This window comes from Drosophila suzukii, chromosome 3, assembly GCF_043229965.1.
Source record: "Drosophila suzukii chromosome 3, CBGP_Dsuzu_IsoJpt1.0, whole genome shotgun sequence".
NCBI classification, from domain to species: Eukaryota; Metazoa; Arthropoda; class Insecta; order Diptera; family Drosophilidae; genus Drosophila; species Drosophila suzukii.
The window spans coordinates 82,809,586-82,824,144 of record NC_092082.1 but is presented as its reverse complement, the minus strand read 5'-3'; the positions used below and the strand labels follow the sequence as shown (position 1 = coordinate 82,824,144).

Sequence of the window (14,559 nt, the reverse complement as noted above, 5' to 3'; positions counted from 1 at the left end):
TAATGCCACATTTTGGCTGCTGCTGCTGTTGCAGCTTTTGCTTGTGCTGCAGTTGCCGGGGAAGTGATTGAAATTATAGCCGCCGTCGGACACGTCGAGTGCATTCAATGTTCGTCTTGTTCTCTTTACGGCCATAGAGCTGGTCAGTTATTTTTGATACTTATTATTTTTATATGCCAACCCCTGGTTGCTGCCACACACAGCCCCACAACAAGTGCTAATAAAATGGAAAGAAAGCAGGACAGGACAGCACAGGACAGCAGTGTTTGCTTTGTTCGGAGGTGGATTGCTGAGTATATCTCTATATATATACATCGGGCAATTACATAACAATTTGTTCTGCAGTTGGCGGGGGACTGATATTGCTACTGTTTCTGCTTTGGCAACTAATCGTGGTCGTAGTGGACTCCAATCCCCCGGTAAATGAGGATGAAGCACCAGGCGATTATTTCACAGGAACCCCTTTCCAAAGGGAGTGCTCAAATCAAGTTCATTCTGCAATAAACTGGTCTCCTTTGGCTCTGCATCTGCCTTTTTTCTGTCCCATCCTGATTGCAATTAAAATTGTGGCCCGCAGTCAATGTCAGTTTTTTGGCTTCATTATGCTGCCAACTCCGAATAACCAAAATGGAGGGAACATTTGTGTAATTAAAATGAAGAACAGTGGTGTAATAGAAAGGGTTTAGGGGAATTAAAAAAAATATTTCACAAAAAAAATAAGAGATTAACTCCTCTGTCTCATTTTATAATTTTAAGAACATGTTTTACGGGTCTCTAACATTTTGATTACTCTGGTGGCCTGATTTAAATTACACTTTTGGCCTTTATAACACCACTGTGCGGTCGAGTGGCATTCGTAGTCCTTCTAAAACTTTATCAACAAAAAACCAGCGAAAAATCCATGGGAAAGTTTTGCAGTTTACATTTTTCATTAATGGCAATGCGAGCTATTTTCGGGGGCAGGACACGTCATCGTCTGGTTTTTATGGAGAGCAGTGCTCAAACAAAAAGTTTATAAACACACACACAGAGACACACACACTACTACACATACATTTACTTGATATATATATTAATAAATAGTCAGCAAATAATATTGCGCATACGCAGCGTTGACAGCCGCAGCAAGCCAAATTGTGGCCAGAATTGTGTGTGCGTGTGCGTGAGGGAAGTATAAATAATAAATAAATATAAATGGTCATATGGAAATGAAAATGAAATAATCTGCCAACTAAGAGGCGCATAAATAGCCCTCGAAATGACATTCATATTCGTTGTCGTTGTTTATGTCGGCCATTATCGTTGTTTCGTCGTTGTTGGTTGTTTTTGGTTGTTTGTGGGCCCTGTCGCCATTTTCTGTATATGTCATGTAGCCCTCTCCGCTGTTATTATTATTATTAATATTATTTCCCTCCATGCTGTTTTTGCTTTGTTCTGCGGTCACTGACACGTGTTTTGTGCTGAATTATGCAGACGTCGGCATGTGATTTGATTTATTTGGAGGCGAAAGAGCGACGCATTTTTATGAAATCAATGCACAAATTACAAACAATTTACACATCAAATTAGCATAATTAATTTAGCCTCGTTGCCGAACCATCAAATTGATAAATGTAATTGGCCGAGCAAAAATTCCGTTTCCCTCACCTAAATTCTTTGCATGTGCAGATATCAAATTATGGAAAACTTTCCCATCTGACACATTAAATCTTTTGCGCAAAACTTTCTCAGAGTTGAAGGCAGAAAAGGAAAAATCTAAAACTAAAGACAGCAAAGTTTCAAGTTTACAGTTTTTCAGTTAAAAGTTTTGGGTTACAGTTGGCTGCTTTGCTTGGGCAAATCTTGAGTCGGCATAAAACCACTTGGTCAAGTGACTATTTGAGTTGGCCAAAGGAGCTGGAATCCATCGAGCTGCTCATGAATTATATGTAAATAACAATTCACTTCGTGTGCAGTGCGAAAAGGTTTGTTTATGGCACTAAAAACTTGCATGGCAATATATTTCTAGTTTATTCTTTGCCTTTTCTGCATAAGCAAACAGTTATTACATTGTCTCAATAACGAGTTGCCAATATTTACTTGTTATTTATATGTGCAAAAGATATTTCTTAGATTTTTCTGTGCAACTCAGGCACTTTTGCTAATTGCCTGGAATTCCCAGGAATTGATTATAATTGCTTGTTTGCGGCTAATGTAGCTGTACACGACAGCACTCGAGGATGTCAGTTGGAAGAACGCAAGGATTTTTATGCATAAAATGCAGAAACGCATATTGAGTGGGTGTTTGGGTTACGGGGTGTCTGGGTAATTGTGTGGGCCGGACCCGGGGATTGAACAATAACAAAAATGTTAAGCACATGGGGTTGGCAGCTGGAGCTAGAAGAAGACGCAGGAAACGGAAGGATGCTTCAGCACACTCACACTCACACACTCGCAGGCAGCCAGACATGCATGTTTGCGATGGTGTCTTGAGTGTTTGAGCCAAAGATTAAATGGTGTTTATGGCTGCACGCTGCCGTTGGTTGCTGGTGGCCAAAAGGGAACAAAGCTCTAAGACTTTTGACACTTTTGCAAAATTTACGACTCTTGCTGCCCCGGCAACCCCCTCGCTTCTGACTGCACAATTTTGCAGCGAAAACTTTTTATGTTTTATGCTGAAATAATGCTAATGCTGGGGAGAACTAAATCCGCACTGCCAGTAGACAATATCCGCAACTTATTTCCATATTTATTTGTTCTTTTTTTTCGCAGGGTTGGACCTGGCCTAAGATGGGTAGCGTGCTATTCGCAGCTGTATTCATAGCATTACACTTCGCCACCGGCGGCCTGGCCAACCCAGATGCAAAGCGACTCTACGACGACCTGCTGAGCAACTACAATCGCCTCATCCGACCCGTGGGCAACAACTCGGACCGCCTGACCGTCAAGATGGGTCTGCGCCTCTCCCAGCTGATCGATGTGGTGAGTATCTATATCTATTCTATGTCTAACTATATCCCTTTCAGTCGAAAGTTTCCCCTTGGGTGTCAGGAAAATCCTGTAACACGTATTAAACATAAATCAAAGGGCCATTTGTCTTGATAGTTGCAGGATTAAAGCAAAAAGTTTTTATATCATTGTTCTTAAGGGGTTTGAAATGTGTTTTAATCTTTATAGGGTAGGGGTTACAAAACTTTGCTATTTCAAATGAATAGGTTTTGAATTACTAAAGCTTTATAATTTTTTATCTGCAGTGGGTAAGATATCTTTTTAAATCACCTAGACTGATTGATGATCAAAACTGAAAAGTAAGCCACCCCTTTGATCCCATTCCAAATGGTCTACCAATTCCTCAAAATTTCCTTCTAACGATGCTGCCAAAACTAAGCAATCCATTTGTTTGACAAGTGTGCCCCCCAGCCGCGTTTCGGGCTTATCAAATGACAATCATAACAGATTAATTCGCGAAAGCCCCACGATGCCGGTAAGCAGGCAATGGCATTTGTATAAGCCGCAGCAAACAATCGGCGCGCAATTAATAACTGTTTACCCGGCGATTAAAAAGCCAGGCAACTAAGCTTCAACTCCACCGCCCGGCGCTTCATTGTCTCGATTGTTGTTTGCATAATAAATCAATGGCTCTGCCGCAGTTGATTGTTTTCTTGATTAACTATGCAATTGCCAGTTGAAAGTCGAAGTCGGCCAAGGGGGTATCGCCATTCCCTAAAATTGAGCAGCACATAAATCATATATACACAGGAACATTCGTGGCAATATCGAGGCGCTGGCTTAAATTGCAGCTGGGCCAGATCGGTTTTGTGGGCCAGGCAAATGGAGCACAATCTTCTGCTCGGTTTGGCTGCACATGACAGCCGGAAATGGGGAACCGACTAACAGTTACGTGCTGTTGGCCACACAGTAGCCGAGCTATACGCCATGGCTCCATGGGCCCCCTGTCGTAGCCAGTTTTGGTCTCTACTCCCTGCTCTATGCCTTTTGCCTTATGCCTTCTGCTGCCTTGATGCCCCTTCTTTGGCTTCGTTTTTTCGACTTTCTATTTTTTCGCCTGCTGTTATAAATCACGCGCTAAGCACCAAGACCACTAAGGGGCAGGACAGGCAGGAGCAGCAGTCAGCTGCAGGAGCAGTAATACCAATGCACATTGGCACTGATCCTTGGGAAAATCGAATTTAATTAAATAAAGGAGTTCTCAGAGATACACTATAGTATTTGGAATTCCACTTAATTTTTACAACATTTTTCAGTTGCTTTCCTTAAGATCTTTCTTTCACCTTAAGATCTCTCACAACACATCCACAAAATATAAATATTTGGTTAAATATTTCTTATAATGTTTTGTGCTATCAAATAACATAAAATTAAATCGTTTTATTTCTTTTACATAAGATTCACTACTTTTGCCTAGAGTTTCTTTTTAAATATCAATTCAAAGAAGTGCCTAAAACAATATAGATCTCACAAATCGGCATAAGACCTCGAAAAAACCCTGGCTATTTGGCTAAATCAAGCCTTTTCCAGTTAGTTCGCCTGTTTCCAATCCACTGTGGGCAGGCATCTGGGCATCTGGCATAAGGTGCTTATATCGAAATTGCTTTTCTGTGTATGCGAGCTGGTGCACACAGAAATATCGCACAGCCGCCCTGTGTGCGCTTGACTGCTGACTGGCTTGAAATATTCGCAGAATTTCTTTTATTGCAATAGTCCACTGGTAGTCCACGTTTTTTCACCCACTTTGCCAGCCCCTTGCCCTTTGCCCCCCCAAGTCCTGTTTCGTCCTGTTTTCGTCCTGTTGACTCCCCCTGTGGCTGTGTGGCTGTTGTTGTGGGACACACGTGTTGCTTGCTTTTCCTTATTGGCATACAATTGCTTGTAAATTCTCCGCACTGAAATCAGTGCTTGTACATTTTTTTTGCTGTTGCTGTGTTGTCCTGGAAATTGCAATCAACTGTCAGAGGGGGAAAAGGAGAAAGGGAGGAGGGGGAGAAAGTGGAAAGTATGTGAGGGCAGTAACAAAGCAGCCGTGCGTTTTGGCCGTAGAATTTGTAATTTGCAATTTTCCATCTGCTTGCTCCTCGGTCACCTGATCCATGGCTCATAGCTACCTCGGTACCTTGGGCTTATTAGTTGCATAACTGCTGGCCAACCAGGTGACATACTATATACACGGTATGTGTGCATCCTGAGAAAGGCAATTCCGGCTGGCCCATCACAGCAACATTGTTTGCCCTGTAAGAACCGGCTTACATTTTGCCACCCAAACGCATTCAAATGGCAAATGTTGCACATTTTCGAGCCAGTTAATTGCATGTTGCCCATAAATTTCCCATATTATTGGGGGGAAATTGAAACAGAGACCGAAATTGGCTCTTTTCAACCGGGCACTCTAAAGCCTTTTGTGAGCCACCGTGACAATCGAGAGAAAATTAACTTTTCACATACTATGTAGGATTGTAGGAATGGGTCACAAAGGCTTTGCTCAAAGTCTAGAAATGCAATTTAATTGACCATGCCTTATGAGCACTTCTAATAATCAAGTTATATGTTGCGAAAAAAGGAGTAGCTCATTCAAGGATACGTTTTCCACATCATGTTAAGTCGGGAAATACAACTTGAAGTAGGGTAATTAAAGCTTAGTTTCGAGTACTATCAAAAATATCTTAAAATGCCATTGAAAGCAATATAAATTTATTTTAATTTTGTAACCCATTTATAGGTACAAATTGTAAATGAAACCAAGCTGACCTTTCAATAAAATATCTCCCCAAAATTTCCATTACCAAAAGCAATCATTGCAAAGTCCCCCCTGCTAATTGTCGGAATTAGTAGAGAGTCTCTTGAAATCAAACCGTATTTCATGATATTTTCGGAAATTAATTTACTGCTTATTCAGCTTACACCGCCTTTCAAATGCGGCTCCTGCTGCTGTGGTCACAGGACACTTTTTGCAGGCCGAGTGGAATGCCTTTTGCCAAGTTTATTTACAGCACACAGGAAATTCGATTTAAATTGTAAACAAGCCCAGTCAGGCAAGTCATGGGCACACCGGGCCATCCTCTTCCTGCCCAGGACCTCTGGGTATCCCCCGGAGTGGGCAAAAACTGTCACACACACACACACAGAGAAAGTACACAGAGAGACACACCCGCTGAGGATGCAAATCCTGCTGCAGGACGACTGCTTAAAGCACTTGGCTTAAGCAATTTAAATGCTGTATATCCTGCATCCTGTGCAGGGTGATCCCCCCCAATGCAAATCCTCCTCCACCCGCCTAAGTGCGAATAAGCGAGACGTGCAACAACGACAAAAGCAACACCAATTACAGTCCACAGTCCTTTGGAGGTGCGAACTGCCCGAGGCGTCTACTGTGCAAGTCCTGTGCATCCTGATTGCAAATTTCTCAATTTCTTATGAGTTAAGCTGCGGACACAACCACTGTGCTGATGCGTCTGCTACACTGAAATAAAATTATGAATTTTATTTAAATTTAAATATATTTACTATGTTTAAATTAGTTTTGGAGTAATTGCAAGTGTTTGGTTGTCCAATAGAGTTGAGATCTCTGATTAGGAAAATAGTACTTTAACTTTTTTGTATGATATCCTTTTCTTGAAGTTCAAAAACATTTTAGTTCTATATTAGAAACTAGTTTAAATTTTTTAAATTCTCCTAATTTTTAAAATACATTTAAATTTATAATATTTAATTGTCATCCAGTAGTAGCACTTTTTTTTGCGTGTTCCGCTTTTGCCACTGGTTGCAACGGATGCCCCACATAAAGCATAAAGGATGCCCCTCTGACGCCTCCGTCCATATCCTTTGGATTTCCCGCTCCTGTGATGCCGCACATTTTATCTCTTCCTTATGCCGCACTCATCGCCTTCGTTGTCATTGTGCCTGGTTCTTGGCTTTGTCGTTTTATTGCCGGTTTTCCGCGGCGCCCTCGCCTAATGACCTTTCCACGAAGTGCCGCTGCCTGGGTCCGCAGAAGGGCTAAGGGGCTAAGAGCCCTCTGAGCGGGTGATTACTGGTAGGGAACCAGGATCCGGGAGTCGGTCCCTTTGTCCCCTGGTTGCGTGGCTGGAAAAATCTATTAACACTGCGTGCCTCGACATATTGCCGCGGTCCCTGAGGTTTCCCCATCCTTATCCGCAGATCCCAGCTCCTAACTCTGCGGCAGGAAAGAAATGCGAAAAACGCGTTACGGCGCATCATTATCATTCTGTCGTTAATTACATTTTTCAACGCTTAAGTGATTTATTCCGCAGTTTTATCGTTTTCTAATTTTTTCTATTGAGCTTCCCCCGCATTTAATGAGTTTGGCCTGGCGAGCAAATAAATAAGGAAGGGGAAACAAATTAGGAGATATAAAAATTCCCAACGGATTATAATTATCTTCTATAGGAGCTAAGCAACATGAGAGTCTAGGCATTACAAAATGAACAAACCACTTGAAAAAATCTCAAAAAGAGGGCAGCAGATATTTTTTCTGATCTGCAAGGATGGGTTAACTTAATGAATTTCTTTTAAAATAAATATAAAATACAGATTTATGTTGTTTTAAAATTTAAATGCATTCGGCATTTTCAATGGCTTTCAGTATTGGATCCTAAAATTGCACTTCTAAGTATCATAACTTGGGTAATTGGATCCCGATTTTAACGTGGGATACCTATATGAATTTGTGGTGGAATCTACATAAAAATATTACTTTTAAAAGAGGGTCACATTTTTAACCCATTTTCATGTTCGATTTTTCGGTATTTCCAATGGCTTTCAGTATTGGATCCCAAAATTGCACTTTTAAGTATCATAACTTGGGCAATTGGATCCCGATTTGGACGTGGGATACATCTATGAATATGTGGTGGAATTCCCTTATAATCTACATCAAAATATTACTTTTAAAAGAGGGTCACATTTTTAACCCATTTCCATGTTCGATTTTTCCGTATTTCCTATGGCCTTCAGTATTAGAATCCAAAACTACACTTCTAAGTTTCATAACTTAGGTAACTGGATCCCGATTTAGACATGGGATACCTTTATGAATTTGGGGTGGGATTCTCTTATATTCTACATCAAAATTTTACTTTTACATAAGGGTCACAATTTTAACCCATTTTCATGTTCGATTTTTCCGTTTTTCCAATGGCTTTCAGAATTGGAACCCAAAACTGCACTTTCAAATTCCATAACTTGGGTATTTGTATCACGATTTTGACGTGACATACCTCTATGAATTCGTGGTTGAATTCTCTTATATTCTACATTCAAATCTTTCTGTATAAGGATGGTCAAGATTTTAACCCATTTTCATATTCGATTTTTCCGTTTTTCCAATGGCTTTCAGAATTGGAACCCAAAACTGCACTTCCAGATTCCATAACTTGAGTATTTGTATCCCGATTTGGACGTGGCATACCTCTTTGAATTCGTGGTTAAATTCTCTTATATTCTACATTCAAATCTTTCGGCTTGAAGATGGTCAAAATTTTAACCCATTTTCATGTTCGATTTTTCCGTTTTTCCAATGGCTTTCAGAATTGGAACCCAAAACTGCACTTCCAGATTCCATAACTTGAGTATTTGTATCCCGATTTGGACGTGACATACCTCTTTGAATTCGTGGTTGAATTCTCTTATATTCTACATTCAAATCTTTCTGTTTAAAGATGGTCACAATTTTAACCCATTTTCATGTTCGATTTTTCCGTTTTTCCAATGGCTTTCAGAATTGGAACCCAAAACTGCACTTCCAGATTCCATAACTTGAGTATTTGTATCCCGATTTTGACGTGACATACCTCTATGAATTCGTGGTTGAATTCTCTTATATTCTACATTCAAATCTTTCTGTTTAAGGATGGTCAAGATTTTAACCCATTTTCATATTCGATTTTTCCGTTTTTCCAATGGCTTTCAGAATTGGAACCCAAAACTGCACTTCCAGATTCCATAACTTGTGTATTTAGATCCAGATTTAGACGTGGGATATCTCTATGAATTTGTGGTTGAATTCTCTTAAGCTCTACATAAAAATCTTTCTTTTTAAAGAGGGTCAACATTTTAATCCATTTTTATGTTCGATTTTTTAAACTAATTTGGGTGCATGGGTTAATGTCAAAGTAGGGGACTTTCCCCTAATAGTTACAACGTTTTTTTCGACTTTCGGCTAACCGTAATGGTTACTTAAACATCAGAAAAGTTTTAGCTGTTGTTAAACCGGTGCTATAACCTAAAGAGAGGGGGAGATGATATCCTGTAGCACATAAATTGATTAAAACTCAATGGTTATGGAAGACTGCAGCTCACTTGAGGACATCTCGAAAGCGACTCCACTCGCCCCAGTTTATTTCACCCCTAGTCTTCCTTTTTTCTCGAGCACTTTAAAATAGATTTGTTAAGCTATAAGAGCTGCATCAGCAGTGGAAGTTGAGGAGGAGTAGAGCTTCCAGGGGAGCCCAAGTTGAGTTCACTAAAACAACATTTTCCCGGCGCAACGATTCCTATTTGATGGTCTCTGCCACTCAATTGAGGAGCTGTCACAGAATCCACTCCCTCTCGATTCGGCACAAGTGGAAACTGTCAGCGTTAAATTAATGAAACTCTTGTTAACATTCGACTCTAACAAATCTCTTTGCCTTTGTCCCCGTTTATTTGCAGAATCTGAAGAATCAAATTATGACAACCAATGTCTGGGTGGAGCAGGTAAGTTTGTCGTAAAATATACTATAGAGATATAAAACACAACTGTGCACAGAACATGCATATATTTGAGTAATTCAGTTTGGGTTTGCTCAACTGTGATTTGGCTTTCGAAGAACATGAATTTGCCATTTGCATGCCTCGCTGAAGTCGAATGCAAAATAATTTGTGCCAGCCAATTTCGACACGCTCGCATTATGCCAAACTTCTAACTTGGCCAAGTGGCCTGGCTCCATTTCCCTGCGAAAACCAGGACCAGCAGGACCGCCAGGATCCCAGGACCATTCCCACTTCCACTTCCAGTTCCTGTCCGCTTGCCAATCTACATGTCCATTGACTTTTCACTAATGCGGCGGCCAGCAGTTGGGCAAAAACAAATTGTAAAAAAACCGCACAAGAGGAATATCAATTGGTCCCAAATCCGACTTTTATCCCAGCTGCTTTTAAACACTCACGCGTTTTTGGAGGGGACGAACAAAGAGGGGCTTTAAAGTTTTCCGGTTTGCATAAAACATGCACAGCAAATTCCTCGCACACAAATTGCAGTCAATAGTGCTAGCAGCTTATCCAAAGTATTTGGTTTGACAATTCACTAAAACCGAAAACAATAACAAAAGCGGAATTCAAAATGATATATAAATTATGCATTTGCCGAGCAATTTGCAATTGTGTGCATCTGTATTTGTTTTAGCCCAATGCAAATGTACATATTAGAACTCATTATGAGGGGAAGGCATGGCATATCGTGTTCCCGAATATAAATTCCCAAAAATGGGGGAAAATTAAACATAAGCAGGAACTAAAATAATATTTTAAAAGATTTTTTTTAACACTGAGAAACTATAATTGAAGGTTCCTTAAAATATTTTTATTATTTCAAAAAAAATTCCCATATATGAGGGATAAGTAAACTGTAGCAGGAACTTAAATAATATTTTGAAAGGATTTTTGTAAAACTAAGAAAATATTATTGAAGAGTCTTTAAAATATTTGTATTACTTCAAAACAATTATTTTATAGTCATTGTTTGATCCTCGTGCTGTCTACAACATATAAATTCAATTAATCTGTACTGAATTGTCAGTTGAAAGCGGGTTTCCAGAACCAGACCCTCATATATAGTATTGCTCGGTGTTTGTTTTCGCATTTGGTTTAGTGGTATGCCACGCCCATAAACAGGCGGCAGTCTGTCAATAAGGCCGCAAACGCTTGCGCACGTAGCCCCATAAAAGCTTTCGTGTATTTGGCCAACACATTTGGCACATGCACTTGCATTTAAGGAGATGGGCAACCGCAATTAAATGGGGATTATATTTCGGTGCTTATATCAGGACAGCGGATTTTTCAGCAAAAATAACAGAGTTTAATTAGGGTTCCCAGGGTCCTTAATTTTATGTAAGATGAACATTGCTTATTTTTTGCCACATCACATAATTGCTGAAATTCATGTAATCACAATTGAAACCCGATTTCGTGTGTAAGTCGGATCAATATTAAAACGGTTTGGAATCCCACTCGGCAATTATATTTGCAATTATCGGGAAATTTCATGCTTGGTCAGCACGAAAGCGAGCCTGTTCTGTTGGCCATTGGCCATTGGCCACCATGAAACCTCAAACCAATATCAACTCTCGTAATCCCCAGTGTGATGGCTCCCACTTGGCGTGGCCGTATAAATACATATATTTTATATATATAATATATGGAAAGTGGCAATCAACATAATTACAGTTATGCGTATAAGCAATAAAAAAGAAATCCGATGCTGGCTAAAAGGAGAATGGAATCAATGATACCTTATACTAAGGCACAATATATTTATAGACTTCAAAATGCAGATATTAGATATTATAATTTACAAAAAATAGAACTAGTCTCTAAAATGATTTGAAAATATTAAATAGTTCTTTTGGATTTCTTAGATATCATGGAAAACAGCAAACCCATATGCCCCGCCATCGAATAATACTCTCTGCTTAAACATAGAACCCAAACATTGAAGTACAATTGCATTATGAAAATGTAATTTAATGCCAACAGCTTAGCGACCAATAAATTAATGCATAATTAATGAAATTGAAATAGCAGCAATACGCGAGTTAAACGCCCCGAACCGCAGTATAAAATATTTATAAATAGCGAACTGAATGGCCTCAACTGAATGTGCGCATATTTTCTAACATTTTTACTCCTACTACACATACGTTTATTTTTCTATTATTCATGGCAATCGAGCATAAATAATTGCCATTTCCATAGTTGCATCTTCTGTTGTTGTATCATTTACCAATTTACATTTGTGCATTTTGCATTTTGCAATTTCAGGAATGGAATGACTATAAATTGAAATGGAATCCGGATGACTACGGTGGCGTGGACACGTTGCACGTACCCTCCGAGCATATATGGCTGCCGGATATTGTGCTCTATAACAAGTAAGTGCCAAACTAATTTTCGCCAAGCTCATCGACTAAAGATTTGCCTGCGGGCAATTGTAGCTAACCGGGCTCCTTTTTGGAAATCCGAGTCCCTGGCCTGAAGCCTCTTGGCCATTTGCATAATTGCCCCGAATGGGCGGCGGTATAAATCAAAGCCAAGCTGTATGGCTGCTGCCTTAGTCGGCCATTTATCAGGCGATGATTAACGTATTTTTATTTCAATGTAACTTGAGCGCTGCGGTTGCTTTTCGGGTTTCCCTGGAGGCTTACTAAGTGTTCTGGGGTTGGGCCTTTCGGGGTCTAGTCCAGAGTTCCGATTCCACCGCTCTCAAATTGAACGTTTTCGTTGACTTGGTGTAATTATTATAATTTGTTGGAGTGAAGCCAATTAGGGGACAAGCATCGAAATGTATTTAGAGATACCGAAACCATGGAACATGTCCAGAAATTAAAATTAAGTCCGGCCACCCTCAATTTACTTAACTAATTAAAATAAGTAAAAGAAAAGAGAGCAAGTTAATGATATATGTTAAAGTTTTATACAGTTCTATAAAGTTATTGCCGGGTTGTACATAGAAAATATCCATCTATGGGGTAATGAAGTATTATTATATTAGGATATAACGATCTTAACTTTTATGAAATATATACAACCTTTAATTTAATACTAAATTTAGATATTACTGATAGAATTTAATATTTGAATAGAAATCCCTTCATTTGTATGCAATATTTCATTTCATATAAGGGTAATTCAATTGAATAATTCCATCAAGTCATTGATTCCTTTTTGTTTCGCAAATCCTTTTAAGGACTTTCAGCCCACTGTGTTGCCTTCGGTTTGGTTGCCTGGACACTTGACTTTGTCCATTTGCCAAGCAGCTCGAAGAGCATTTGCCCAGGACATCGGTCAGGATATCTTGGCTGCTGGCTGCCGAGGATGTTGTTGCTGCGGCAGATCGGCTTACGCGCTTTATGGGTCCTTTATGTGTGTGGATGGGGGGGAAAGGGAGTACATACACTTTTGCTCTACTACCAACTTGGCTAAAAGCTGAGTCTGAGTCTGGTTTCCAGTCTGAGTCAACTATACGCATAGCATACTTTCGGGGTGTTTCGTTGGCAGTGTCATAAAAAGTCGTAATTTATTGCCTGGAAAAAGCTTAAATTTCATTTGCCAGCCAACGACAAAGGCATTGTAACTATAGAAACTGGGAAGCGGGTGTTACTCGAACGCCATGGGTGTTATATGGCCGGCTTTGGTCGTTGAGACGTTTTTTAAACTGCAAATAATTTGTACGCTCCATAATGAAGCCATGCCATTGGCACTCCCTCTTCCCTTTGTTGCCGCATAAAATTGAACTTGAAGTGTCCTTTGTCGCACTTAATTGTGCCTTGTGTTTTCGTTTCTCCCAAATGCCAATCGAAATGGCCAACACCACGGGCAAAGTCCATTTAATTTAGTGGCCAAGTTAAGGTGATGGCTTACGGCTTACGGCTTACTGCCGGTTTTTATGGCATTCCAAGCGTTGAATCTCGGTGGAAATCTGGGGTGAAATTCATAAAAATTAAATGAATGATAGTCGAATATTTATCTTGTCGTCTTTTAATGTTGCCGCAAGGATAATAAACGTAAGTCCAACGTCAATATCAATATACTGGCTCTCAGTTTGAATTGTTTACATTCGGAGCCTTGGAACAAACAAGCAGGCATGAAAATTTATGCACAAATTAAGCGCCAAGTGAAAAAAGAGGTAGCTCTGTAATTTTAAATGCAAATACATGTGCAGCAGTCGCCGGAGGAGGCAAAGCGCGTTTATTGTCACACTCACACACTTGGAACAAAAAAAAAACAAGGACGATGGCAATCTATTTTACGATGCAACTTTCTGTGCTGCGCAGCAAGCGGGGAATCCCCTTTTCGCGCATCCCCATTTGTATGCAATGAAAAATGTTTAATTGTCTGCTAAACGCGCAATGGCAGCGAAATAAATAGTTGGCCAGGCTTTGTAAATGGCCCAAATTTGTGCTCGTATTTGTGCACACACACACACACACACCACAAATACCTGCGTGCGTGCGGCATTCGGACCAAAAACACACACGCACTCAGGGCCACACACACACATTCTGGCCCACAAAAGAATTCAAAACAAGCGTCAAAAGTTGTTATTTATTGCTCGCGGCCAGGCATTTGGTCATGTTTTTAGCCAAGCCAACGCGCATTGCAACATTTTTGGCTGGCAACATTTTGTTAATTTTTTAATTGCAATTATCCCTTGCATTTTGTTTTGGCCCTCAGCTTGAATGGGCTTCAGGGAGCCCTGGCATAATTACCTGTATACCTCATCAAAGGCACATGCAGACGTGACAAAATAAACTAGAGAAGCCTCCAGAATTGGCTGCCTTCTCACCAAAC

General features: G+C 40.1%; 1 protein-coding gene across 2 annotated transcripts in view; it reads left to right on the top strand.

Annotated features, from left to right (window-relative positions):
* The window catches only part of nAChRalpha1 (nicotinic acetylcholine receptor alpha1), a 61,112-nt gene that overhangs the window by 34,641 nt on the left and 11,912 nt on the right, over window positions 1-14,559 (top strand). The window contains exons 1-4 of one of the 2 annotated variants that reach the window (XM_065865796.2): window positions 1,832-1,964; window positions 2,752-2,961; window positions 9,664-9,708; window positions 12,031-12,140. In XM_065865796.2, the coding sequence (XP_065721868.1) occupies window positions 2,770-2,961; window positions 9,664-9,708; window positions 12,031-12,140 (347 nt within the window). In that variant the 5' untranslated portion in view covers window positions 1,832-1,964; window positions 2,752-2,769. Of the gene's footprint in view, window positions 1-1,831; window positions 1,965-2,751; window positions 2,962-9,663; window positions 9,709-12,030; window positions 12,141-14,559 lie in introns of those variants that run through there. The other variant, XM_065865795.2, reaches the window with a different exon arrangement.